Source organism: Marmota marmota, unplaced genomic scaffold (genome assembly GCF_001458135.2).
Source record: "Marmota marmota marmota unplaced genomic scaffold, marMar, whole genome shotgun sequence".
Classification (NCBI taxonomy): domain Eukaryota; kingdom Metazoa; phylum Chordata; class Mammalia; order Rodentia; family Sciuridae; genus Marmota; species Marmota marmota.
In genome coordinates, this window is record NW_026000082.1 from 30,843,075 (window position 1) to 30,869,824 (window position 26,750).

At 45.9% G+C, this 26,750-nt stretch overlaps 1 protein-coding gene and 1 non-coding gene across 5 annotated transcripts; one reads left to right on the forward strand and one right to left on the reverse strand.

Moving 5' to 3' along the window:
• Positions 1 to 5,242: 5,242 nt before the first annotated feature.
• Lck (LCK proto-oncogene, Src family tyrosine kinase) lies at positions 5,243 to 26,263 on the reverse strand. 4 transcript variants are annotated; one of them, XM_048815840.1, is made up of 14 exons: positions 26,115 to 26,245; positions 25,889 to 26,026; positions 14,090 to 14,199; positions 13,713 to 13,794; positions 13,464 to 13,554; positions 13,151 to 13,249; positions 12,897 to 13,000; positions 12,572 to 12,721; positions 12,142 to 12,294; positions 11,837 to 12,016; positions 9,802 to 9,878; positions 9,557 to 9,710; positions 9,336 to 9,467; positions 5,243 to 5,888 (listed from the first exon to the last, which is right to left on the reverse strand). In XM_048815840.1, the coding sequence occupies exons 2-14, from the start codon at positions 25,920 to 25,922 to the stop codon at positions 5,686 to 5,688; spliced, it is 1,569 nt and encodes a 522-aa protein (XP_048671797.1). In that variant the 5' UTR covers positions 25,923 to 26,026; positions 26,115 to 26,245; the 3' UTR covers positions 5,243 to 5,685. The 4 variants fall into 4 exon arrangements, with proteins under 4 accessions (XP_048671797.1, XP_015340815.1, XP_015340817.1 ...); XM_015485329.2 differs by having other exon boundaries at positions 25,889 to 26,015; positions 26,115 to 26,240; XM_015485331.2 differs by lacking the exon at positions 25,889 to 26,026 and having other exon boundaries at positions 26,115 to 26,263.
• On the forward strand, positions 10,639 to 10,711 carry Trnaa-ugc. Its single transcript has one exon. It is a non-coding gene; the product is annotated as a tRNA-Ala (tRNA).
• Positions 26,264 to 26,750: the final 487 nt, after the last annotated feature.

Sequence of the window (26,750 nt, forward strand, 5' to 3'; positions counted from 1 at the left end):
ACTCCAGCCTGACCTGTTCCCGCCAATGAATGAACCAATCATGTTTAGGAGTTGTTGTTCAATTTTCCCGCGCCTCATGATGATTTGTTCTGATGTATACAAAGCCCTCCGCCCTCCCCAAAAAGTGTACTTAAGCAGTGCTCAGCCCCTGCTCGGGGCTCTGGGCTGCTTTCCCTTCTTGAGTGGGCACGGAGCCCCAGCATGCTGGTTCAATAAATCCCACTTCTGCCAATTGCATGAGTGGTCACTTGGTGGTCTCTTTCTCCGACGTTTCGCGGAACCCTTACATTATCAGCATGCTGACCTCCAACCATCTGATGCCAATGGCACCCCACACATACTTTGACAATCCAAATTGTCTCCAGACATTGCCAAATATCTGGGGAGGGGGAAAACAAGATGGGGTGTAAAATCACCCCACTAGATCCTAGATTGATCTAGTCATTAACAGCTCACTACTGAAAACTGAAAGACCAAAAAGCACTGTGCATAGCTATTAAATTAACAGCTACCATAGCCTTAATATGTGCTAAACATTGTACTAAGTTACTTATTTATGGTTCTGCTCTAATAAGATAGATATTTATGCCTCTTTATTTATTTATTTTTAATTTGTTTTTGTAGTTGCAGATGCACAGCACATTTTTATTATTTTGTTTATTTCTATACCATGCCAAGGATCAAACCCAGTGCCTCACATATGCTAGGCAAGCACTCTGCCACTGAGCTACAGCCCCAGCCCCTCTTTATGTATTTTTATTTTTACTCTTTTTTTTTTTTTGCAGTCCTGGGGATTGAAACTTAGGGTCCTCTACCAGTGACCTCCATCTCCAGATTTATTTATTTTTTTTTTTTTTGAGAGTGTCTCACTAAATTGCCCAGGCTGGCCTTGAACTTGCAATCCTCCTGCTTCAGCCTCCAGAGTAGTGGGCATTATAGAAGTATACCTCCACACCTGACTTTTGCCTCTTTAAATAGTGCTTGGGGACTTGTGCTGGGAACTGCATGTGGGCCTTTAGTTATAAGGTAACAGAAAATCTAAGACCCATTGGTTTTTTCATAGACATAGCAATTGGCCTGAAATAAACCCTGTTTCCCATTCTGTCACCGCTTCCCAGCTGGCCTCGAATGGCTTTACTTAACCTTTCTAGGCCTTCATTTCCCTCTGTGCAAAACTGGGAGGAGAAGAAAACAAAGTTCAAGGACTCTATGGCTGTATTCAGTATCCAAAAGAGGAATCCTTTGAGCTCATGGGTGTGGCAGCACTTTATAAAACACAGAAGGGATATCATAACCTCAGATGCCTACAGCGGTCAAGCAGGTGATATAAGTGAAGGAGTTTATGTTATTATGACTCACGTTCTTTGCATATTTTAAAAATTGGATTTTTCACTTTCATGCAGCCAAATATGGTGGTGCATTCCTGTAATCCCAGTGATTTAGGAGACCAAGACAAGAGGATCACAAATTTGAGGTCAGCATGGGCAACTTAGCAAGACTCTGTCTCAAAATAAAAAATTTTAAAAGCTGGGCATGTAGCTCAGTGGTCAAGCAGAGAGGTTCAATCCTTTGTCTCACACACACACACACACACACATACACATAGTAAAAAGAAGAGAGAGAAATATTACTTTTTCTTCTATCTTCCCATCTTTCATCAAACACACTGCCATGTTCAGATATCTTTTAAAATATATATATAATTTTTTTTAGTTATAGATGGATACAATATCTTTATTTTGTTTATTTATTTTTATGTGGTGCTGATGATTGAACCCAGCGCCTCACATGTGCGCGGCAAACACTCTGCCACTGAGCCACAATCCCAGCCCATGTTTGCAGCTGCCAAAAAACCAGTTCATTTTCTCCCTTATTGTAAGAATAACAGTGCAAGATTGATGAGAAATAGTTACTGCTGCAGTCAGGCTGCAGCAAAATAAGGGGGGGGGGGGGGACGAACAACTTGTGTAGGTTGATACAGCAGGAGAGGGAGCCCTTTATTGTAGGACAGGAGCGGTATTTATACATTCCACACAGCTTATCTAATTAACATAAACTAGATACAGCAGTCAACCAATCAGGAATCTCCACACTTAATGGCTCGCTTTTGTTACTTCTCAAACCACTCCCTCTGGCATTTTGCCAGGCACCATCCAGACTTGTTTACCAACTCTAACATTCCCCTGGCAAAATGCCAGGTGTTATTTTGACTTGTTTACAGACTCTAACAAGTTACTAACACTCTGTTTCACTATTTGAATGAGGCTCTGTCAAAGGGAGAGTCCATGACTCACCTGAATGGGGATGGCCACTACTCCACCCCATGAGGACCAGTAAGTCCAGTGTAGCCAAGTCTTCCATTTTTCAAGAGAAGGCAGAATCTACACTTTTATACAAATATCTCCCTAGTTGTATAAATTGGTTAACCCAGTCTTTCTTTCTTTCTTTCTTTTTTTTTAAGAGAGAGAGAGAGAGAGAGAGAGAGAGAGAGAATTTTTTTAATATTTATTTATTTTTTTAGGTTTTTTGGCGGACACATCATCTTTGTTTGTATGTGGTACTGAGGATCGAACCTGGGCGGGCCGCATGCATGCCAGGCGAGCGCGCTACCGCTTGAGCCACATCCCCAGCACCCCCAGTCTTTCTTTAAGATAGCAGTAAGCACCATCCTTTTATTTTTATTTATTTATTTTTTTAGGGGATCTTTTCATTTGTTGGTTGGTTGGTGCAGGGGATTGAGCCCAGGGCTTCCTGCATGCCAGATAAGCCTACTACCACTAAGCTACAGCCCTATCCCCAAGAAACTTTCTTTTAAAATGTAAGTCAAGCTGGGCATGTGGTGGTAGCAACTACCTGTAATCCCAGCAACTGGGAGGCTGAGGCAGGAGGATCACAAGTTCAAAGCCAGCCTCAGCAAATTAGCAAGGCCATCAGCAACTTATTGAGACCCTGTCTCAATAAGTTGATGTAGCTCAGTTGGTAGAGTGCTTGCCTTACATGCACAAGGCGCTGGGTTCAATCCCCAGTACCACAAAATAAATGAATAAAATAAAAATAAAAAGGGCTGGGGATGTAGCTCAGTCATAAAGTACCCTTGGGTTCAATTTTCATTACTAACAAAGGTATTTAAAATAAACAAAATAAACAAAGGTATTGTGTCCAATAAACAAAGGTATTGTGTCCATCTACAACTAAAAAAAATTTTTTTTTAAATGTAAATCGGGCTGGGGATGTGGCTCAAGCAGTAATGCACTCACCTGGCATGCACGGGGCGCTGGGTTCGATCCTCAGCACCACATAAAATAAAATAAAGATGTTGTGTCCACTGAAAACTGAAAAATAAATATAAAAAAAATGTAAATCAAGAACCAAGCATAATGGTGCAGCTACTCCAGAGGGTAAGTGTTCAAAGCCAGTCTCAGCAAAAGCCAGGCACTAAGTAACTCAGTGAGACTCTGTCTCTGAATAAAATACAAAGCAGCCCTGGGATGTGGCTCAGTGGTAAAGTGTTCCTGAGTTCAATCTCTGGTACCAAAAAAAAAAACAAAACAAAACAAAAAAACCCAGGACCCTGTCTCAAAATAAAGAATAAAAAGGGCTGTGGATGTTGCTCAGTGGTAGAGCACCCTTGGCTTCAGTACCCCATGTAGAAAAAATAAAAATAAAAAGATCATGACAGGGATTCACAAAAATCCCTGTTAAGTCTCCTCAAAATAATTTCTGCAAGGGACACAGGTCCCCAGCCCCATTGGATCTACACCCTCTCAGGCTAGCATTACCTCCCAGAGCCAGCTAAGCTCTTGCCTCACCTTCATTTTATGTGGTTCATTCTTCACCTTCAAAGCTTTGCTTAAGTCACTTTCTTCCACTAGGGTGACAGTAGTAGAGCATTTGCCTAACATGTGCAAGGGCGTGGGTTTGATCCCTAGCACCCAAAAAACAACAATAAAAAAAGTTGCCTTCTCAGTGAGGCCTTTCCTGACAACGTTTAACATTGCAAACCTCCCCAAAATATAACATTCCTAACTCCCCTTACCCTGCCCTCATTTTGCCTTAGCACTCATCATCTACAACATTCTATATAATTTTACTTCTTTGTGATGTTTATTGCATGTTTTCCCTTGCTAGAATGTAAATGTCATGAAATAGAGGTTTGTGTGTGTATTGCCTACTGCATAGCCTATGAGCCTCAAACAGTGCCTGGCACACAGTAGAGGTCCAATAAATATTTGTTAAATGAGTGAATTAAAAAATCAATATTTTAAAACACCCTTTGCTGGAAACGGTGTCAGTCACCTGTAATCCCAGTAACACTGGAGGCTGAGACAGGAGAATCACAAGTCAAAGTCCAGCCTGGGCAACTCAGTGAGACACTATCTCAAAATGAAGTTTACAAAAGGGCTGGGGATGTAGCTCAGTGGCAAAGTACTTGCTAGAATGTGTGGAGCCCTGGGCTGGGGTTGTGTCTCAGTGGTAGAGTGCTTGCCTAGCACGTGCGGGACCCTGTGTTCAATCCTCAGCACCACGTATAAATCAACAAAATAAAGGTTTTGTGTCCAACTACAACTAATAAAAAATATTTTTAAAAAGTATGTGTGGAGCACTGAGTTCAATTCCACAATCCCGATAATGCGCACGCGGGCGCACACACACATACACAGATCCTGAAGGTGAAATAACTCTTAAATAAGTAGCTATAAGAAAAAAATGCTATTGCTCTTAATATAAAGCAGAGGAAGGTCATATGGCATGCCCAGTCCCTAGGAGGTTCTCCTCCTTTGGGGAGAGGGTGAGGAACGCTGTCCCATTTGAAGAGGTTTGTAGAGGCCCATATAGCACAGTTGTAGGGCCCTCCCTTGGCCCCCAGCATCACCAGGGCTGAAAAAGTTCAAATATCCACTCATCCCATACCTCTCTCTCTCTCTTTTTCTCTCTCTCTTTGGTATTAGGGATGGAACTCAGGGGCACTTAACCACTGAACCACATCCCCATCCCATTTTCGTATTTTATTTAGAGACAGAGTCTCACTGAGTCACTTAGGACCTTGATGACTTTCTGAGGCTGGGTTTGAACTTGCAATCCTCCTGACTCAACCTCCCAAGCCTCTGGGACTACAGGCATGTGCCACCACACCCGGCTACTCATCCCATCTCTTAATCCAACTCAGGGTGACCTAGTTTCCATCTTCCAAATCCCTAGTATCTCCCCACGAGGAAAGAAGGTGGTGCACAGCAGAGAGATATACAACCTTCATCAACTGAGATTTATTGAGCTCCTGATGTGTGCCAGGCCCTGAGGAGGAGTACAAAAGGTATCAGACAAGGTCCCAGGCTGCAAGGAACTTCTGGACCAGAGAAAGAAAAGGGGTAGACAGAAGCAGGTGTCAATCATAAGCCTCTTTTCCCCCTCTGTGGTCTCAGAAAATGGGAGTGTCTAGAAAGAGACCTTTAGATCATCGTCTCCAAAACATATGTGCATAGATTATACATGTACAAGACATATGTAGAACCCACACAACTATGGGATATGCATATGACACACAATACACATGTGTCACATGTGGGTGAGATTCATGTATAAAGTCCATAAGTGCATAGGTCATGTGAACGTGGCACAAGAACCCCAACTTCCCAAGCCAGGGTGGCCAGATGGGGGAAAGCCTCAAGCCAGCTAGGCCTATCAATATCAAGGTTGGGGCTGGTACTGGCCCTCTGTGGCCGTGAAGAAGTCCTCCAGTACACTGCGTAGGTAGTCAAAGGTGGGTCGGTCCTCTGGATGCTCCTTCCAGCACAGCATCATGAGGTGGTACAACTCCTCTGGACAGTTGTCAGGCCTAACCATGCGATAGCCTCGCTCCAGATTCTGAATCACCTCAGGATTGGTCATCCCTGGAGATCAATAGGAAACAAGGACATCAAACCTCCAGGCTTTGAAAGCCCACAGGCAGGGCTGATGCTAGAGTTAGGATCTTAAATATTCCCCAAAGATCCATGTGTTGAAGGCTTGGTCCTCAGCCTGTGACACTTATGGGAGGTGGTTGAACTTTTAGGAGGTGGGGCCTAGCGAGGAAGTGAGATCATTGGAAGCCTGCCTTTGATGGGGTATTGGACCCCGACCCCTCCTCTTCCTCTTTGCTTCCTGACCTCCATGAAGTATTTCCTTACAGTAACAGAAAACTGACAAATACAGGCAATGTTCAGAATATTTAAATGGCGTGGTGTGAGTACCAATCCAAAAGGTTTTCATCAGTGGTAGGTCACACTAATGGTACCTGCTAAATATCAGTGAGACCACTGGGAGTTCCTGTTACAGATTACACACTCAGTGACACACTTGTTAGCTGTGGGACCTTGAGTAAGCCACCTCTTTGAACCTCAGTTTCCTCACCTGGAAAATGAAGTAAATAGCTGTTCCTACCTCACAGAGTTCTTAAGGGGACTCAGTGAGTTAGTGCATATAAAGCACCAGGTTTAGTGCTTGAACAGGAGAGGCTTCGTAAAGGGCACCTGAGGTTGTTATGATTTGGTGAGAATGATATGGTGGTCTGGACCCAGGGCAGGAGGAGGCATCTCTAGCTTTAGGACAAGGCACATGAGGAGAGCAGATGGACCCCCAGACTCCAGCAAAACAGACTCTGCCCCTCACTGAGAAGGCTCACCAGGCCTCTCCATGACCCATATGAAATAGTCATTGGGCTGGTAACCTTCTTTTGTGCTGCTCCTGGTCCCCATGGTAGCTTCTGGCCCCCATGGCAGCTTCTGGCATGTACCTTTTCTCAAGAGGAGGTGCTCTGGAGAACTGCATGCTCACAACTAATTTGTGGTGCTGGGGATTGAACCCAGGGCCTTGTGCATGCGAGGCAAGCACTCTACCAACTGAGCTATATCCCCAGACCCACAGCTCCCTATTTCTACAATACCCACGCAGCCTCTGTTTTCTTCTTCAGTCTCTTGAGAGAAGACAATTAATCCCCAAAGACCAAACCCTTCTAGAAAAATAGAAGTTTTGTTTTTGTTTTTGAGACGGGGGTCTACGCTATGTTACCCAGACTGACCCAAGCAATCCTCCTGCTTCAGCCACCTGAGTAGAATAAACTATAGGCATGCACTGTGAATGCTTGGCAAAATAAAAGTTTTGCTCCTGCAGAGTTTGGGCCTGGTCAAGAGTGAAAAAAAGTTTTGCCCACATCTTGCTCTGGGAGGCCTTTACCTTTTACAGGTCCCTCACATTTTAAAATCAGGACACAGGAAAATGTAAACCAGGGAACCAAACACCCATGAAGAGTGGAGGGTGCCAACCCACAGACAAAAGCCAGCCTAAATATAGTTCACAGGCCCACTTTGGTTTGTTCCATATGGTGTTTTAAACAATTTGAATCAATCACCTATATTTGGAAATAAGCAGGTTTTCCTAAAACTCCAAGTTTGAGCTTCTCTTGAAAAAAAAAAAAAAAAAAGATTTCCAGGCTCAGTTGCCCGTGCCTGAAATCCCAGCCACTTGGGAAGCTGAAGCAGGAGAAATCTAAGTTTGAGAGCAACTTGGGCAATTTAGCAAGACCCTGTCTCAAAATAGAAAATAAAATGAGCTGGAGATGTGACTCAGTAATAGAATGTCCTTGGGTTCCATCCCCAGCACTGTTAAAACAAACAAACAAACAACAACAACAACAACAACAACAAAACCTCCTTCCACTGGAGCAGATGCAAATTCACCAAGGTCCCTGTTGCTTCCCATTGTCTCTCTGACCTTAATGCCACCTGTCAGTTCCTGTTCATCATCATTTTCTTTTCTGTGGTGCTGGGGATTAGACCCAGGGCCTTCAGCTTGCTAGGCAAGTGCTCTGCCACTGTCTATATCCCCAAGACCTGTCATCCTGCTTTCACTACCTTTTCTTCTAATGGAGACATTCTCTATGGGTTTGCCTCCATAGGCACAGTGGAGGATGGGAAGGACTGTAGGCAGAACACCTGGAGTGTGGTCTAGGTCCAGCAATGGCCCTGGACTGTGTGAGGGTAAAGCCCAGGGCAGGGAGCCCACCTCTCATCTGAACACAGGGTGCCTTTACCTTCCTAGGAGTAAAGTTCTTTTCACATTTTACTGGGAATGTGGGAAGCCTCTGCAAATCCAGCCACTATGTTCCATAACCTCCCTGCTCCCAATTTCCTTTTCCATTTCCTTTCCCTAGAGTTTCTTAGTAAGTTCCTTTCAAAAAAAAAAAATTATACCACTGGGGCCAAGCATGATGATGCACCCTGTAATCTCAGTGGCTCAGGAGGTTGAGGCAGGAGGATCACAAGTCCAAAACCAGCCTCATCAACTTGACAAGCCCTAAGTAATTTAGTGAGACCCTGTCTCTAAATTAATTTTTTTTAAATGGCTGGAGATATGGCTCAGTTTTTAAGCACCCATGGGTTCAATCTCTGGTACCAATAAAAAAAAAAAAATTCCACCCCTGTCTTGGATGAATTTAGGGTTAAGAATGTTGTTCTAGACATGGAGGATGTGGGGGTAGTATCTGTTTCTCCCTCTTTAGATGAAAAGCTTCAGAGGGAAGAGAAACCAGTATTTAGTGAGCACCTACTATGAGTCAGGCTCTTTCACAGAATCTCTTTTTTCTAATATCAGGAAATTGAGGCTGAGAGAAATGACGTTACTTGCCCAAAGTAATGATTAATAATAGCTTAGTATGAGCTAAGCAGTATTTTTAACTTTTTTTTTCTTTTCTTTCCTTTCTTTCTTTGTTTCTTTCTTTTCTTCTTATTCTTCTTCTTCTTTTTTTTTTTTTGTAGGTATATGTAGAGGATTGAACTCAGGGGTGGCTTTGGCTTTACTACCGAGCTACTTCCCCCACCCTTTTTACTTTTTATTATTTTGAGAGAGGGTCTTCCTGGGTTACTGAAGCTGTCCTGGAATTTGCAATCCTCCTGCCTCAGCCTCCCTTGTCACAGAGCCCAGCCTATTTTGATCTTATATTTAATAGATATGGAAAGATAGAATGATCTGATCAAAGCCAAACAGAAAGTTAGAATCAATGACCAATCTGGTTTAAAAAAAAAAAAAAAAGATCTTTTGACTCCCAGGCTAGATCCACTTCTACCATACTAGGCTGCCCATGCCAGAATTAAAGAAAGGATCTGGAAAAGAAGAACAAGATCCAAAGACAGTGATGAAAGCCAGTGCTGGGATCTGCTTAGGATCGTTGGAGTCACACTCCTCAGAGGACACAGGATAAGCAGCCAAAAGTTTCAAATTCTGAACCTGGAAAGCAGTGAGTAAGAAGACAAAGATTTTCTGCCCTTCCCTATAACCCTGTGGTTCCTACCCTTGGCACTGACCTGGGTAAGGGATACGGCCATGGGTAACAATTTCCGTCAATAGAATCCCGAAAGACCACACATCTGACTTGATGGTGAATGTCCCGTAGTTGATGGCCTCTGGTGCTGTCCACTTAATGGGAAATTTGGCCCCTGTAGGGAGGTGGGGAAAGAGTGAGGTCACCCGTGTCTGCCTGGCCAGACCCTGCAGACCCCAGAACTCCCCCATGTCCCACACCTACCCTCCCTGGCTGTGTACTCATTGTCCTCAATGAGCCGTGCTAGGCCAAAGTCTGCAATCTTGCAGCTCAGGGTGTCAGACACCAGGATGTTTGCAGCTCGCAGGTCACGGTGGATGTAATTCCGCTCTTCAATGAATGCCATGCCCTCTGCAATCTGTTGGCCAGGTACAGGTCATCAGCCCTGGGCTGGATATCCTCACCCCACGGGTCTGTACCCATGCCAAACTGCTCCCCAATCTCCTTACTTGGGCTGCCATGTCCAAGAGTTTGTTGATGGTCAATTTGATGCCCGAGGAGGTCTTGAGAAAATCCACCAGGCTCCCTGTGGGCAGAAGCAAGAGTTGCTGACCAAATTGCCCGAAAGGGTCCCAGACTCTCCTCTCCTAACTGGAGTCTAGAGGCAGTGTCTGACACGTGGAAAGGAAGAATTAGGAGAATGGAGGAGTTCAAGGTGAGTATGCTCAGAGTATAGGGTATGGTTGGAGGGGTCTGTAAGCTCCTTGTCAGAATAAAGTAGGCCCCGACAACTCAGCTGGGCATCCAAAACCCTGCCTGCTCCACTTTGTGGTTGCTCTGCCCACGCCACTTCTCTCACTGCCCCCACTATGGACAATTTTCAGATTCTTCACACAGACCACTAGATTCTCATCTCAACCTTTCTTTGTTTTATCTCTGCCTGCTAAAAAAATTCTACTCTTGTTTCGCAGTCCACTAGATTATTCTTCTAGGAAGCCTTTCTAGATCCTACCAGGTTTAATAAGTTACATCATCATCTACATTCCTCTGGCATGCTGGAACTTCCCCCATGGCATAAACTTTGGTTTTCCCATTGCCCAAAGTTAAAATCAAGTTTCCCTTACAGTAGAAACCTTGTTTGATTCATCCATGTCCAAGCATCAATGTTTTCAGTGCCCAGTGCTGAATGTATTGAATGAGAAGTAGGGAAAATGGTCCCTGGAGGCCTGAGGGACCACCTCTCTGGTAGTGGAGGGCATCTGGGAGGACACCATGGATGTGAGTTGTTGGGAAGAGTTAGTGACCACTTGCCCTATCCAAGAGATTAAAACCCCATGTGAAGGGCTGGTGATATAGCTCAGTTGGTAGAGTACTTGCCTTGCATGCACAAGGCCCTGGGTTCAATCCCCAGCACCATTAAAAAAAAAAAAATGTGAGAATGACAACAACCTGTCCCCACTATAAGTGCTGAATTATTCAGCAAAGATAAAAACCTCACTCAGACACAGTAAATATGTGGCCATGTGCTGCCATTCAAGTATTAGGGGCAGATGCATCAATTCCAATGTTCATTTCCAATGAGCCTCAGAATCCTTCTCAACTCAGCACTCTAAGCAACTATAAAAGTTATTACTCAAGACAAAACCTCTTTGCCACTTCCAGAACCCAGTAGCTAATTAATAGTTTATTTCTCTCCCTGAAAGAGAGACATGTCTTGTACTCCCAAACAATCAGAGCCAGATAACAGCAACAAATTTATGGCAGAGATTGTTCTAACTCTTATCCTCACAAAGACCTCATGAGTGAGTGCCTATTGCATTAGTACCACTATTTTACAGATGAGAACCATGGCAGAAATAAGTGATGTGATCTGCCCAAAGCTACATAATCATGAAGCCAAGACTAATCCAGGCAGTCAGACTCTAGGTCCTTAATGGACATTGCATATATTTTTGGATGAGCTTTTTTAGATTTTTGCTGTTGGACTTAGGGGAGCTGAATACCACGGACAGTACAGGGAGTTGGCCTATACCACACATGGCAAATCAGTGGCTTCAAAGCTGAGCCTAGAAACTCATATCCCTCTTCATAGGATTCTCACTCTGTCCAACAGCAGTCCCAGAGAGGTGTCGGGCTCACCCAGAACTGAAAAGGAGGCTTTGGAGCAAATCCATCCTCCCAAGTTTCCAGGGAAGAAAGGAGAGAAACAGAACTAGGGACCTACTCATTTTCTGAGGTCAAGCATCCTGAGATGCTTTGACTGAAAACAATGCAAAAGGGACTGACTGCAGGTCAGGAAAGATGGGGATGAACATTCTTCCAAAGGCTGCCACATCAGGCTGGGTCGTAGACAGACTCAGATGACACAGCTTCTTCTTACCCCTGTAGGTGGGTCTTTAGATGCCCAGGAAAACCCTCAGTGTTTGGCGGGAGCAAAAGGGGTATGCCCCCGCCCCACTCCAGTAGAATAGGGGTAGAGTAGAGGTAGGAAGGGGTGGGAGACAGCAGTGTCCTCCAGCGTCCAGGTATGGCTGTCGCACCCACCATTCTCCATGTATTCGGTGATGATGTAGATTGGCTCCTGGGTGACCACCGCGTAGAGCCGGACCAGCCGCGGGTGCTGCAGCTGCTTCATGAGGTTGGCTTCAGCGAGGAAGGCATCAGGGGACATGCTGCCTTGCTTCAGGCTCTTCACTGCCACCTTCGTGTGCCCGTTGTAGTACCCTGGATAGGGAACAGGAGGGAGTGAAGGAGTTGTGGAACTCCTGCTCCCAGAGCCAAGCAACTGCCCTGAAAGTGGACGCCTCCCTCTCCCCTCTTTCCCAGCAGTCTTGGAAGCCCGTACTCACCCATCCACACCTCCCCGAACTGGCCGGCCCCCAGTCGCTCCACCAGCTTCAGCGTCTCCCTGGGAACCTCCCACTCGTCCTCCCACCACGGCTTCTGGGGCTTCTGGGTCTGGCAGGGGCGGCTCAACCTAGTGCACAGCCCATCAGAAGTATCTGCAAGGGCAAGGGCAAGGGAGAAGGAGGGGGCTGTCAATATGCGAGGCCTTGGGTGCTTTCCCCAACCCCCAGCTCTCCAAGTTCCCTTCTAGAGGAATGTAATGAAGCGGGGTGAAGGTCGGTCACCCTACATCTGGGCTGTAGGGTCAGGTACCACATCTCACCCACTTGGTAATGAAGGAGTACCCTGAAAGATGGTTGAAGGGTACCCCTGAGAAGGACTAGGGGGAGACAAGCTGATAGGGCACAGGTGAGGGGTCCTGCTGGGGCTCACTGGTGTAATGGCGGACCAGTTCATGCAATCCGGGAAAAGTGATGCGAGGGGAGATGTAGAACCCGCCGTTGTCTAGGTTACGGATCTTGTAATGTTTCACCACCTCTCCCTGATTCTGGTCGAAGTCCCGGACCGACAGTGAAAATGATCCTGAATGAATGAACAAACCAAAAAAAACGCAAAGGAGAAGGGGTGGCCTCCTGCTAGCCGCGCGGTCATTGCAGCCCTGGTCTAGGGCTCAAACCCGGCTCCTCCGGCACCTACTCGCCCGCGGCCCCGCCCACTCCTCCGAGGCCCCGCCCTCAGGCCCCGCCCAGTGGCTCACCAGCTGTGCTCTCGCTTTCTCGGATCAGGAAGGAACCGTGCGTGTTCCCGGGCGCCAGGAGCTGCCGCTCAGCGTCCTTGCGGCTGAGGTTCTTGAAGAACCAGCTGCGCACGGAAGAAGCAAACGAAGGCCGTTGGCTGTTGGTCCTTTTTAACTCCATCATCCTCAACCATTCGCCACCACCCCCAGGACCACTCCCCGCTCCGAGATCCCTAGATCCGTTCCCACCCACACCCACCAAGGTCCCCACTCACGGTTCGGGTTCCAGACTGTTCGCTTTGGCCACGAAGTTGAAAGGGATGAAACCTTCCAGGCCTGTGGTGAGGGACTGCGCCTTCCACCACTCGCCGCTCCTGCGCCACAGGGGCAGTCAGCTGGAGACCCTCAATCAGGGTCCCCAGTAACTCAGGCCACCGCGACCCCTGGATCAGCATTCTGGAGCCTCGCATTTTGTCCCAAAGGAACCCACTTCGAGCCAGTCAAGGACCCCAGGAGGGATGCAGTACCCGGGACAACGCTTTCTCACAGAATCCACAGTGCAGGGTGGGTGGGTGGAGGGGCACTCACTGTTCCAGGATACGGAGCTGTTCACCCTTCTCGAAGCCCAGGTCTCCGTCGTGAGAGGGCTCATAGCTGTGCAGGGCGATAACCAGGTTATCTGTAAAGACAGGGGGCGTCAGGAGAATAGAGTTCTGGAGTCACAGCTGGAACAAGACTTGGACCAAGAAAGGACAGAGTATGACGTAGAAGGGAGGAGAAGGCCAACAGCCAAGGATCCACAGACTTTATTTTCCCGGCTCTGCTGGTTGGGGTCACCTTGCAGTGGAGAGGCTGGTGGGTTGGAGCCCTCATAGGTGACAAGTGGGTCCCGTACTTCAGAGCCATTCCTCATGAGCAACTGTGGGATGGGAAATGAGGGTGGGTAAGAGAAAGATGACCGGATCAGATCCTGGCTCCCCTCCTTTCTGCCTACTCTCCTCCATTTCTCCCACCTGATTTCTTATCTCTGAATTTGCCCACTATGTATTTACTATGTGACCTCAGGAGGGTCCCTTCCCATCTCTGGGCCTCTTTTTCCTTCTGTATTCCAGGATCTGCTGTGTTATTTCAAGGGCCTCTAGTAGTGAGCTCTTTCCTTCTCCTGGGCTGCACACCCACCTGGCTCCCTCACCAACCCCCATCTTGCCCCTTACCGTGCCCTTGCCATCCAGAGGGACTATGGGATAATGGCAGTTCTCACACACATCGATGTTTTCCATCCAGTCATCTTCAGGGTTTGAGCTGCAGGTACAGCCCATGGTCCCTGAGGAAATGGAGAGGGGGCTGAAGGAGTTCCCCCTAGATCTGTTCCCCCTGGACATCAGGCGTCTTAGGGTGTTGCCCTGGGAGTTTCCGAAAGTACCTGAGACGGTCGACGGCCGCCGGACCCCCATTCACCAGCCACAGAAGAGCTGAAATGAGGGTTCCTGACTGGTGTCCCCTCAGAGCCCTCAGGCCACAAGTACATTGACACCAGGCCTATGCCTCGCCTGTGCTCCGCCCCCCACCTGGGATGGGCAAACCGCCACAAGCACCTTTGTCAGTCTAGTTACCCACTTCCTGCCTCCCCACCCTCTGCCAGTCTCCGAGTTGGAGGACTACCTCCCAGAGGTCACACACTTTACCAAGCCTTGAGGGAGACCTAAGTTTTTGATCAGATTCTCCTCTGTCAGAGAAGATGATGCCCCTCTCCTAATCACAATTTTCCTCCCAACTAAGGAAGCTGGTGAGAGAACTTGGCTTCCAAAAGTCACCCTCAGGCCTCTGCCCTCCCCCATACCCACACCCACACAATCTCCTTCAGAGGGTTCCTTCTAATAGGGTTTTTCTTCTCACCAGCAGAGAACCCTTCAGCGGCCTTGTTGGCCAGAACTTTTTTGTTTGTTTGCCTGTTTTAGCAGCGGAAACTTTTTGTCAGATGAAATCAAGCAGAACTACATAGACACAGCAGGTAAAAGAAGAGCTGTCTGCCCAAGTCAGAGTGGGAGCCTCCCTCTGAAGATGACTGGATGGAAAACATCCTTCCCCAGGGACTGCTCCTCAGAACTGCTTGGAAAACACTAGTCCTCCGATAAAGTATAATTTACCTTGCATTCAAGACCGTTTAATATCAAGATCAACTCCACCTTCTCAATCTGTTTAGCTACACACACACACACACACACACACACACAGCCTGTCTACCTGCTGAACTTGAACTTCACCTCCAAGGTTCAACTCAAAAGTCACCTACTCTGTGGAGCCCTTCCATTGTTCTTTGTTCTCCTATCCCCCCAGGCCCCTGGATCATTCTACTCAGACCACAGTCTCAGTGGATCATTCTACTCAGTGCTCAGGCACTGAGTTCCATGATTACTGATTTATGCATGAGTCCTACTGCCTCTTCCACCCCCTTGATGAAGGGTGCTTTATTTGCCTGAAAGCCACTCAGCGCTGAGAGATAGTTATTATTAATAAATGTCAACTGATATGCAGAAGATCAGTGCACAGATTCTCCCACCTGTAAAGGTCTTAGAAACTATCAGACTAGCCTCTGAGTTTATTTATTTATTCATTTATTGGAGAGAGAGTCTAACCCCTGGGCTCAAGCAACCCTCCTGCCTCAGCCTCCCAAGAAGCTGGGATTACAGGCCAGAGCCACCAGACCTGGATTTAACCTCTTATTTGAGATAAGCGAAGTGAGGCCCAGGGAAGCCTGCCAAAAGTCACGCAGCCTCTTTGAGGTAGAGCAAAGCTAGAGCGGCTGATCTATACCAGGTAGAAGCGGAGATGGGAGCCGTGGAGGTTTCTGGTTAGCAAGACAGAAGACAGACCCTGGAGTCTGAAAGACCTATGTTCAAAAACTGGTTGTGACACTGTGACTTTACTGAAATCATTCTTTGAAGCCTGACTTTTCCTCTTCTGTCATGTGGGGATCATCATCCCTTTCTTGTCATCTTATATAACTGTCATCTTAGTATAGACTTTGGAAAGACTTCTACCAGGTCCCATTCTGCCCCATCAGCCCCTGCTCTGGAAGGTGGGAAAGTGGGACTTTTTGCTTCAGGCTCATGTTTCTCCAACTGAGATACTCAGAGCCTCCTGCAGATACCGGAAGTCATGGCGTGCACATCTTCCTGTAACATGAATGTTGCTTGATCTTATTCATATGAGTTAAACAATAAGGACCTCTTGTGCAGGAAAACACAAAATGCTCATGGAATATTAAGTCAAACCAAAAGACTTTCAGAAAAAAAAAAGTAGCAGAATCACTCTTCTTCCTACCCCAAGGACTCCTGTCAGTAGGGCAGGAGGACATTTGAGAAATCCTGCCAGGTCAGAGTTCACTCATTGTGACTGTGTGGCTTTTAGGATGCTCATTTGATTGTAACCAGGAAGTGATGAGCAGTAAAAGCTCCCCAAAAAGGATTGATAGAAACCTGGAACATACCAAGAGCTGAGCTCTCTAGTAAGGTAGACTAGACATGTTGTTTGTGATTTAACACGCCTCAGAAAAGCACAGGTTGGTTATGCTAGGAGAGAATACCAGTATCAGATGGGCTGCAGGCCTAGATAAGTAATGTCCTTTATTAGCTTGACAGTTTGGGAGACTTTGGAAAGAGGCAGGAAAAAGTTTGGGGTTAAAAAGAGGGGGTGGAAAAAAAAGAGGGGGTAGATGAGGGCTGGGGTTGTAGCTCAGTGGTAGAGTGGTTGCCTTGCATGTGTGAGGCACTGGATTCTATCCTTAGCACCACATAAAAAAGTAATTAAATAAAATAAAAGTATTGTGTCATGTACAACTAAAAAAAATAAAAAATAAAAAAAGAAGAGGGGATGAACTGGGTTATAGAAGTGAGGAGAAGCTAGTGGAAGGGGCAGAAGGAATCTAGGATGGAGATCCCACCTGGTCCAGGCTGAGGTCAGGTGGGGAGAGAAGAGAAGCCACAGAGCCTCAGGGAGAGTCCAAGAGAGCATGCAGGGAGGATCTATGTCTTGGACTGAATCTTGATCCACCAGAAAGTATCTAATATCCTTTAAGACTGGGGACAGTGTGGGGCTCAGTGGCAAACACCTTTTAGTATGTGTAAAACCCTGGGTCACATCCCCAGGAAGAGAAGAGTCTGTAGGGAAATTAGTTCTTGGCTTGACTAATTGTATTATTATCTTTTCAGTGCATACTTAGTTAAATCTCTCTTTAAAATTTGAACTATACACATGCTGAGCATGGACAAGGATCTGGGTTCAATCTCCAGCAAACACACACACACACACACACACACACACACAAAGTTTTTAAACTAGAAAACAAAAAACAAAAAAATTAGTAGCTAAGTGAAGCTTGTTAGTAGGCAAAAACTTCTAAACCATGAGAGAGCCATTGGGTCGGGGAATGTAGGACAAGAAGTGGCAATAGTCCTTGGGAGGGAAGAGTTTAGGAAGCACTCATGTAATTTGCCAATCTTGTTTTAAAGAAGAGAGGGAGTAAGGCTCCAGGTGCCCTGGTGCACCCCTATAATCCCAGTGACTTAGTAGGCTGAGGCAGGAGGATTGTAAGTTCAAGACCAGCCTCAGCAACTTAGCAAGAACCTGTCTCAAATTAAAAAAATAGGGCTGGGGCTGTAGCTCAGTGGCAAAGCGCTTGCCTAGCATGCATGAGGCACTGGGTTCGATCCTAAACACCATATAAAAATTAACAATAAAATAAAGGCATTCTGTCCATCTACAACTACAAAAAATTTTTTTTAATTAAATAAAATAAAAAAATAGATAAAAAGGGCTGGGTGACAGAGTTCAGTGGTAGAGTGCCCTGAGTTCAATTCCTACTACCTCAAAACAACAATAACAAGTTAAAGAGATGAAATGATAATAATAATTAATAAGAAGAAAAATAAAGCTGGAGAAGTTGGGAGATCAAAGAGGTTAGGTGATTTTCCCAGTAACACACTAAGGGTTCCTGTCAGAAGCAAACTCAAATCAGATCCGGTGGGAGGCTGTCACCTCTTGTGACCAGTGTTTTTCCCTCCTGATCAGTTGAGGCACTGCAGGTCATCCCCCCAATGATCTGGCTACTCTTAAGTTGCTGAAGACGGTAGCCCGATCTTGAGGGTAGAAATAATGCCACCAAATGTGTCTTCATGCGTAGGCCCACCTTCCTGCAGCTCCATGGGTCAAGCTATGCTTACCTGTTCCCCTTGCCCTGTTTGGGATAGAATGTTCCATGGAAACGCCTTTTGTGTGTCCCCTTCTCTTACTCTGCCCTTGGGTGTGGCCTTCCTAGATGTCAGTCAACCTGCTGACAGCAGACATTGTGAAGCTTGACTCAGCCCCTTGAAACCTGACCCTTTGCCTCATTTGAATGTCTTCTCAATAAAAAGGGTCAGCACGTGTGGGCTCTCTTTCTTCAGACCCTTAAGGTCAGAGGAACCGTCACAGTACCCCCAAAGAAAAAGGTATTTCTGTCTTATGTGTGGTTATTTCACGCAGCCCAGTTCCCCTGAAGTGACCCTGAGTGTTTTAGTCGCGAGCAACGCAGCAAGATCCCATGTTCTCTATCAAGGTATTTTCCTCTATTTTTCATCCCATGGGCAGCCTACAGAGGAAGGGGTGTCCTGACAGGTCACAGAGGAAGAGAGACACGTCTGAAGGTGTGGACCACTCCCCACCCAGGACTTGACCATTGTGCTAACAAAGGCTTTTCTCTTGGACAATTTGCCTTCTACCTAGAATGCATGTTTCAGGATCTACATTTTCCTCACTGGTGAATGCAGGTCTGCACAGGATTCAGGAGTGTTGTGCTTCTGTGTGTAAATCCATGTTCTGCATGAGTCTGTGCATACAGAGGGATGCATAATAGATGTAGGTATGTACAGCAGGGCCCGTCCCTGTGTCACTGTGAGGCCATAGATACATACATCTGTTTATAAAAATGTAGGTCTCATCTTTCTGGTCTTAGTTTGACAAAAATTGCTGGGTAGCCAAAGTGATCTAACCAGGTTAATAATGAGGTCAGTAAAAAGAAGTCAAAATTAAAGCTTAATATAAATTTCTCATTGTCTGAAAGAAAGAAGAAAGAAATCTAAGGAATCCCCAGGGCTCCCAGAGCTGGCAATGAGGACGAATTCTGGAGTGAATGAAGGAGGACATTCTCTTCTCCCAACTCAGGAACTCAAGGCCAAGAGTGAGAATTGTGTAGATTCTAGACTATCTCTGACTAGGGTCTACAATGTTCTTGGCTTCCCATGAGGCACAGGGAACTTTTTGCCCATTATTAGAGGTCCACCCAACCCTGGCATGTTAATCTTGAAAAGTGGAGTAGAAGCTGGATTCCAGTGCCTGCCCTTCTAGCCCCTCAGCCATGTGCTCACCCTGCCCAACACACACACCAGCCCTGCACACATGGTATGTTTAATTGATTCAAAAGATCTCAGGCTGTGTGCACACCTGTGATCCCAGCAACTCGGGAGGCTTGGGCAGGAGGATCATAAGTTCCAGGCCAGCCTCAGCAACTTAGCAAGGCCCTAAGCAATTTACTGAGACCCTGTCGCAAAATCAAAAATAAAAAGGGCTGGGGATCTGATTCAGTGATTAAGCACCCCTGTATTCAATCCCTGGTACCAAAGAAAAAAAATATCAGGCTGTGTGAATCTTCTGAACTAGGCTTTCTGGTCCCAGGGTTGTTGAGGAATTGTAGCTATGGATTTCTGATTCTTGTAGATTCATTAATTTTTTTTTCCTTCAGTACTGGGGTTTGAAATAGGGCTTTACACATGCTGTACAAGCACTCTACCACCAAGCTACGTGCCCCATCCCCAGCCTCCTTTTATATTCTACTTTATTTTTTGTAGTACTGGAAGTGAAAAACAAGAGTATCCCACCTCTGACCTACATTCCCAACTCTTTGTTTTCAAAAATTTTTTAATTTTTTTTTTTTTAGTACAGGGGATTGAACCCTCAATTTAAACATTGAGCCACATCCTCAGCTCTTTTTTGTGTTTTATTTCGGGACAGGGTCTCATAGAGTTTCTTAGGGCCTTGCTAAGTTGCAGAGGCTGACTTTGAACATTCGATCCTCCTGCCTCAGACTACCAAGTAGCTGGGGTTACAGGTGCTCACCATCACACCTGGCTAAAGCATCATCTTATTTTATTTTATTAAGTAGACAAAACACATTCTAGATTAATGTGTTTTTTAGTATTCATTTTTTAGTTGTAGTGGGACACAATATCATATATATATATATATATATATATATATATATATATATATGNTTAAATATGATTTATTTATTTATTTATTTATTTATTTTATGTGGTGCTGAGGATCGAACCCAGGGCCTTGCACATGCACTCTACTGCTGAGCCATAACCCCAGCCCCTGGACGCAATATCTTTATTTATTTATTTTTGTGTGGTGCTGGGGATCGAACCCAGGGCTCACCCATAATAGGGGAGTGCTCTACCGATAAGCCACAACTCCAGCCCCTAGATTAATGTTTTTTAAGTCAATGTATGTAAAGCTCATAAAAGTGAATGAGCCAGACTTGGAGGTGTGTATTATTATCCCAACTATCTGGGAGGCTGAGGCAGGAGCAACTGAAGTTCAAACCCAGCCTGGGCAACCTAGAAAGATCTGTCTCAAAACAACAAACATCAACAACAAGAAAGGACTGGGGATACAGTTCAGTGGTACAGCTCTTGCCTAGCATGTGTGAGACCCTGGGTTCACTCTCTAGTATCTCCCCACAAAAAAGATGACATTCTCCCAACTCACCAACCAGATTGATTTTTAAAATATCTTGTCTAAAATGTGTGCCAACTTCTTGCCTGAGTTACATGGGCCAATGCTTTACATGAAGACCAGGTAGGCTCTTCTACTTTAGATCATTAGTGTACATAGGCCATTTTGTGGCAAAATCTGTCATAAATCATTTAAAACATTTTAAATACTTGATCTTTGTGTCTCACCGATATTTGGTTATTGGCCAAGTTGCATATGTTTGGTGAAGAGCCTTGGATACGGATACCTACATAAACCTCATCATGATACCCAAAAATCAGAATTGCAAGCTGGGTAAGTGGTACATGCCTACAATCGCAGCAGCTCAGGAGGATGGCAGTTCGAAGCCAACCTCAGCAACTTAGTGAGGCTCTAAGCAACTCAGTGAGATCCTGTCTCTAAATAAAATACAAAAAAAAGGTTGGGGATGTGGCTTAGAGGTTAAGCGCCCTTGGGTTCAATTCCTGGTACCAAGGGGGGAAAAAAATCAGGATTGCAGGCATAGTAAATAATTGCTAGTGGGTAAATCAGCAATGTGCTTAGGATTGCTTCTTTTTTACATGTTCCTTTTTTATATAATACTATTTTCTTTCTTTCTGTTTTTTTTTTTTTTGTGTGTGTGTGTGTGCTGAATTGAACTGACAGCCTCATACATGAGCATGTGCTGTACCACTGAGCTATACCCCCAACTACAAGATGTGTTTCTTTTCAGAAATTAGGAATGGTTTAAACATAAAACTTATTCTGCTGGTTAGTTACTGTCATCAATAAGAACTATAAAGCAATTATTCTAATTGGTATTTGAGTAGAGGCCTCCTAACCAGTAATTCACCCCTTTTAGCGAGTTCCTACCCTGGGGTTACTTGCGTGTGCATTTGCATCTTGGGAGTTTTATTTGGATGCAACCTTATTTATAGTGTGGCAATCCATATAATTTTTAAAATATGTAGTGTTTCAGTTGTTGTTGGACACAATACCTTTATTTTATTTGTTTATTTTTATGTGATGCTGAGGATCAAACCCAGGGCCTTGCACAGGCTAGGCGAGTGCTCTACCACTGAGCCACAATCCCAGCCCTCCATAACATTTTATGAAAGTTTCTATAGGTTATGGAAGCTCAGCTCACTATGTCCATTTCATAGTGACTCAAGTTCAATCTCATGATCTCTCAATTACTCACTGGCAAAGGGCCTTTGGATAGATTACTAAACCTTTTAAGCCTCCCTCAGTTCCTCCATCTGCAAAATGGGAATAAAAATAGTAACTGCATCTGGGGACCGTTATGAGCATTTTAGGTGATGTATAGATGATCCCATATAATAAAATACTTAACCTGGTGATTTGTACGTAATAAGGACTAAAAAATAAGAATAGGGCTAGGGGTGCAGCTCAGTTGTATTTAATTTAAATATGAGAATGATTTGGGGCTAAGCACGGGCATCTTATGATACCAGACTTAAATGTCTTCCAGACTAAAATGATCTCTACCATTTTCATTTTCCTTTGTGATTTTTGGCACTCCCACACACCACCTTTTCACCTTTAATATGTTTACCCGAAATGAAAACTTTACCTCCTCCAATGAAAAACCAAGTATCACCAGCCATAAGTAAACAGAAGTTACACATTAGTGCACAATGAAATAAGCACACATATTCACATTTGTAAATGTTCATCCATCATCCACTGAAATTATTCACACACATCGGTGATGTAACAGGCTATAATGTGGGAAATGCTGCTCTGTGGGAGAGATCTTTGGGTTTAGGGCCTCTGTCAGTGGCTTAAAGGAGCCACCTCCTTTTTTTGCAGGTATGATGTCAGGAACTAGGCAAGCGCCCTACCACAGAGCTACATCCCCAGCCACATCTTCCTTAATTGGTCAGCCTATTGATAAAAAACTAACAGGCATCTCCTGTGTGCCAGGCTCTGATCTAGTGCCGGGGACACAGAGGTAAGCAAACAGAGAGAGTGCTATCACTTGGCCTTGCCCTCTGTGACAGAGAGGGTGTCCCTCTGATGGGTCACTTCATTTCACAGGAGGCCGTCATCAGCTGGCTGAAAGGTAATCTTTCTGACGCCTGACAACATAGCAACACAAGACAGCAAAACTGGCCAGGAAATAACATCTCAAAATCACCATTACTCTTTTACCAAAGTACCATTTAGCTAAAGTCGATAAGGGTGTTGGTAGAGCTCTGTGACAAGGAAAAGCTCCTAGAATCAACCGGGCAAGCAAGCTGCCGAACAAAATGGAGAGTGTAAGCCAATTTGCATTTAAATATATGTATGTGGGGGATTCTTTCAAGCCAGGCTTTATGCTAAGCCTTTATTTGCATTATTTCATGTGATTCTTATGATAATTCTATGATACAAGTGCTATTATTATCTCCATTTTACAGATGCAAAAACTGAGGCATCAACTGGGTACAGCATTTGTCTGAGGCCACATAACAAACAAATGAGTGGTGGAGTTTTGAGTTGAACCCTGGTCTGCCTGCCTCTGGGGACCAGGATCTTCATTGTGATGTCTCGCATCATTTATATGTGGAAAAATCTGGAAGGACACACACCAATATATTCCCAGTGAGTACATCCCAGAAGTAGAATTGGAGGGGGCTGCATTTCTGGTATTTCTTTTTATGACTCTATTCTGTCTAATTTTTTTAAAAAACAAGTATGTGCTAATTTTACAATCGAAAAACAAAAACAACAAAACCACCACCCACACAAAAACTCTGTCAGAAGCACAATCCTTTGAGGAGTGTCAAGTACAGAGTCGTATCCTTCCACTCCCATCCTTGTCTCAAAAGGTGTAGACATGGAACTGGCAGGCAGCACAGGAAAAAGAGGTTGTGTGGCCCAGCAAATTTGGGAGACACTGGATGGGACAAAATGAATTAAGGCTTCTTCTCTGGAGAGACTTGCAGAGCTTTTAACAAGCTAGCACTGACTGAAACTCCTGGGGGAACAGAGCTTGTAGAAGAGGCCATGTTGATTGGGCCCTTTTCTTTCCAGGTGCCTCTCGGAACTGGTGTTCTTTAGCACAAGCGTTGGAGATACAACTCCAGACACTTTAAAATGCACACTGAGGTGGATTTTTAAAGACCACATTCCAGAGCTGGGGGTGTAGCTCATTGTAGAACTTGTATTTAGCGGTATTTAGCTTGCAAGAGCAGAAAAAGGACAAAAGGGAAAAACAAAACATTCCTGGATGATATCTTGGTTCCACCTGCCCTTACCTCACCTCCCCTCAGAAATGCTTTCATAAATTGAGCCTGATCTTGAAGCACTAGTTGTAGGTGTTTTATGGATTTGTAAGATCCAGCCTGTCGTGTATGTGTAGCCCCTGCCTCTAACTCTGAGCAGACCTGCATACTTCAGTTTTCTTAGGATGATATTAATTGTGGTGTTTTACAGAGAGGGAGAGGAGCAGGAGAGAGAGAGAGAGAGAGGGAGAGAGAGAGAGAGAGAGAGAGAGAGAGAGAGAGACTCTGACTATATAAGGGGCCCTCTTCTAAGGCAAACCCTATAGCCTATCTCAAAATCCAGTGTGCCTTCGTTCTCACACTCCACTACACACAGGAAACAAGCTCAGCTCATTTGCAAAGCCACACCACAAGTGTGAGGGAATGGGCGGTTCATTGCCTTGCCAAGGCCAAGCGCTGAGTAGGTGTGATTCTGGGTGTGGACAGCCCTTCCAACCCTTAGTGCATCATTTGCAGGGAAGGAAGTGCCTGGCTTCCCCTAAGCACCTACTATGTGTCAGGTACTACCCAGGGCACATCACAGTCATTATTTTCTCTTTGACCTCCTGCAAGTACCCTGTAAGGGAGAGATCTATTATTGCTCTTTACAGATAAGTAAACTAAAGTTTGGAGCTATGAAGCTACTCAAGGAAATGGCAAAGCCGGAATTCTACTTGGGTCTTTCTGACCCTGAAATGCACATTCTTCACACTACACCACACTTCTAGGCTCTCTTACCTTTACTCTGAGGACTTTGTCTTTATGGTCCCAAGGAACAGAACCCAGGAATAATGAATGACCTTGGCTTCACTCTCCAAAATGGGCCTCTGTTCTAAAACTTCCTTGACTCTTCAGGAAGCTTTCCAGATCCCCTTGAGGGAGGTCTTCTCCCTCCTCTGAACCCTCAGCTCATTCTCTGCCCCTGTCCTTGGCCCTTTCTCCCTTTGAGAGAGACTGTCCCTGAGCCCCAAAAGCTAGGGACACTGTCTGTTGGGTCCACCAGCACAGGACTCAGTGCAGGGGACTGCTCTTGCCTTTCCGGGAGTAGATGAGCCCTGTTGGAGCTCAGGGAGAGCTTCAGCATGTTTCCAGTCCCCACAACAGGTGACAGGCCTTGGGGCAGGAGATAGGAGAAAGGCTGGGACATGCTGACTAGGTGGAAAATATGTGACAAGAAAAACTCCAGTGAGGCAGGGGAAACCTGGAAAGTCTGGCTGAGGTGGGGACTACCCCCAGAAGCTGAAGGCTCCGAGTTAGCCTCTCCGAAGACCGGAGGTAGCTTTCGGCGCTGTTCTGAGCTCCCCCACCCCGGGTTTGGAGCAGCAATACCGCAATACGGAGGACAAACTGACCTATACATGCAGCTGGGGCTGAGCAGGAGGGGACAGGGCAGAGGGGAGGACATCCTGCTGTGACATTTGGCAAGGCAGGAAAGGCAACTTTCCAGATGGAAGTTCAGAAGTTCCTTGCCTAGGGCCAGCTGTACTCCTGTCCGGGATAAAAATAGCCCTTCCTCTTTCCTCTCTCATCGTTCTCTTTCTGAGACTTCCCAGAGTCAGAGCAGATGTGTCCGCCCAAGGACTCCATCCCTGATGACAAATATCCCCTCACAAACCCATTCGCTCCCCTTGGTAGTCTCCTCCCTCTCTCAAACAATGCTGGTCACTTAGGCTAAGGTCACTTCTCACACCTCCATCTGGATCCTCTGGGTGACTCTGTCTCTTTCAAGAGGTTCTTGTCTGGCCTAGGGACCAGAAGTATTGATTCCTGGGTCTTCTGACTCAAGACTGTCCTATGACCCTTTTCCATTGTGGAGCAAAAAGGTGTCCCAGCCTAGGCCACTACTCTCCAGGGTTTAGCTTAGCCACCGCTTTACTGGTGGGTCTTAAATGCCTCATTCTCATGGGATGAGGAACTGGACGTGGTGATTTCTGAAGGCCTTTTTAATACCTGATGTCCATGTGCCAGATCTCCAAGAAGCCATAATCTCCTTGTCAGATGGTGGCAGAGGCAAGAGCCATCAATTTCACAGGAAAGGGGAGATCCAGCTGACCTCCAATGACGTGTTTCTCTCAGCCTGAAGGGTTGCTGCAGATGTGGCCCTACACATAGCTGCAGCCCTCTGGGCTTGGCTTCCTACCACAGTCCCTGGACCCCGGTTCCCAGTACTCCTTACCTGTCCGGCCCAGGAGCCCTCTGGCCCATTCACATGGTCCTCCTGGCCTTGCTCGGCTGCCCAGATACAGTCTCAGCTCCCCTTGCCGTCGCAGTCACCACCTGTCTCCCTGCGCCCACGTTCCACCCTGACTTCCTGCCTCCTCCTGAGGACTCTGCAGCCAACCAGGCCCCAGCAGCCCAACCACAAGCCTGTAGCACCCCAAGCTTCCTGTCAAAATAGCCCCCCGCCCCTCAGCCTCTAGGGGTCCTAGACATCTCCAGGCCGGACCCTACTCATTCTGAGGGTGGTATTTGGAAGTTTAAAGTGCAGGGGAGGATGTTTGATAGACCCTCCCTCCTGCCCTCCAGACTCTATCAGGGCAAGTGATTCATGGGCAGCCCTTGACCCCAGTGAGTGCAGGCGAGCACATACCTGCTCAGCTTACGGAGAAAGGCAAATGGCACCACTATCACAGTGTGATTGCTGAGTGGCCCCCTTGTTTCAGTCTGACAGCAAAGGTAACATCATTTGCCAGGTTCAGTAGCACACACATATAATCCCAGCTACTCATGAGACTGAGGCAGGAGGACTGAAAGTTCAAGGCCAGCCTAGGCAACTTGGTGAGATTTTTGTCTCAAAGTAAAAAATAAAAAG

Coding starts and splice junctions, on each gene's coding strand:
- Lck (XM_048815840.1), bottom strand. CDS start 25,922: ATGGCTTCTTGGAGATCTGGCACATGGACATCAG. Junction 13,001..13,150: donor AACAGTCTGGAACCCGAACC/GTGAGTGGGGAC, acceptor TTCCGTGCGCAG/CTGGTTCTTCAAGAACCTCA. Junction 12,295..12,571: donor ACTGGTCCGCCATTACACCA/GTGAGCCCCAGC, acceptor TTGCCCTTGCAG/ATACTTCTGATGGGCTGTGC.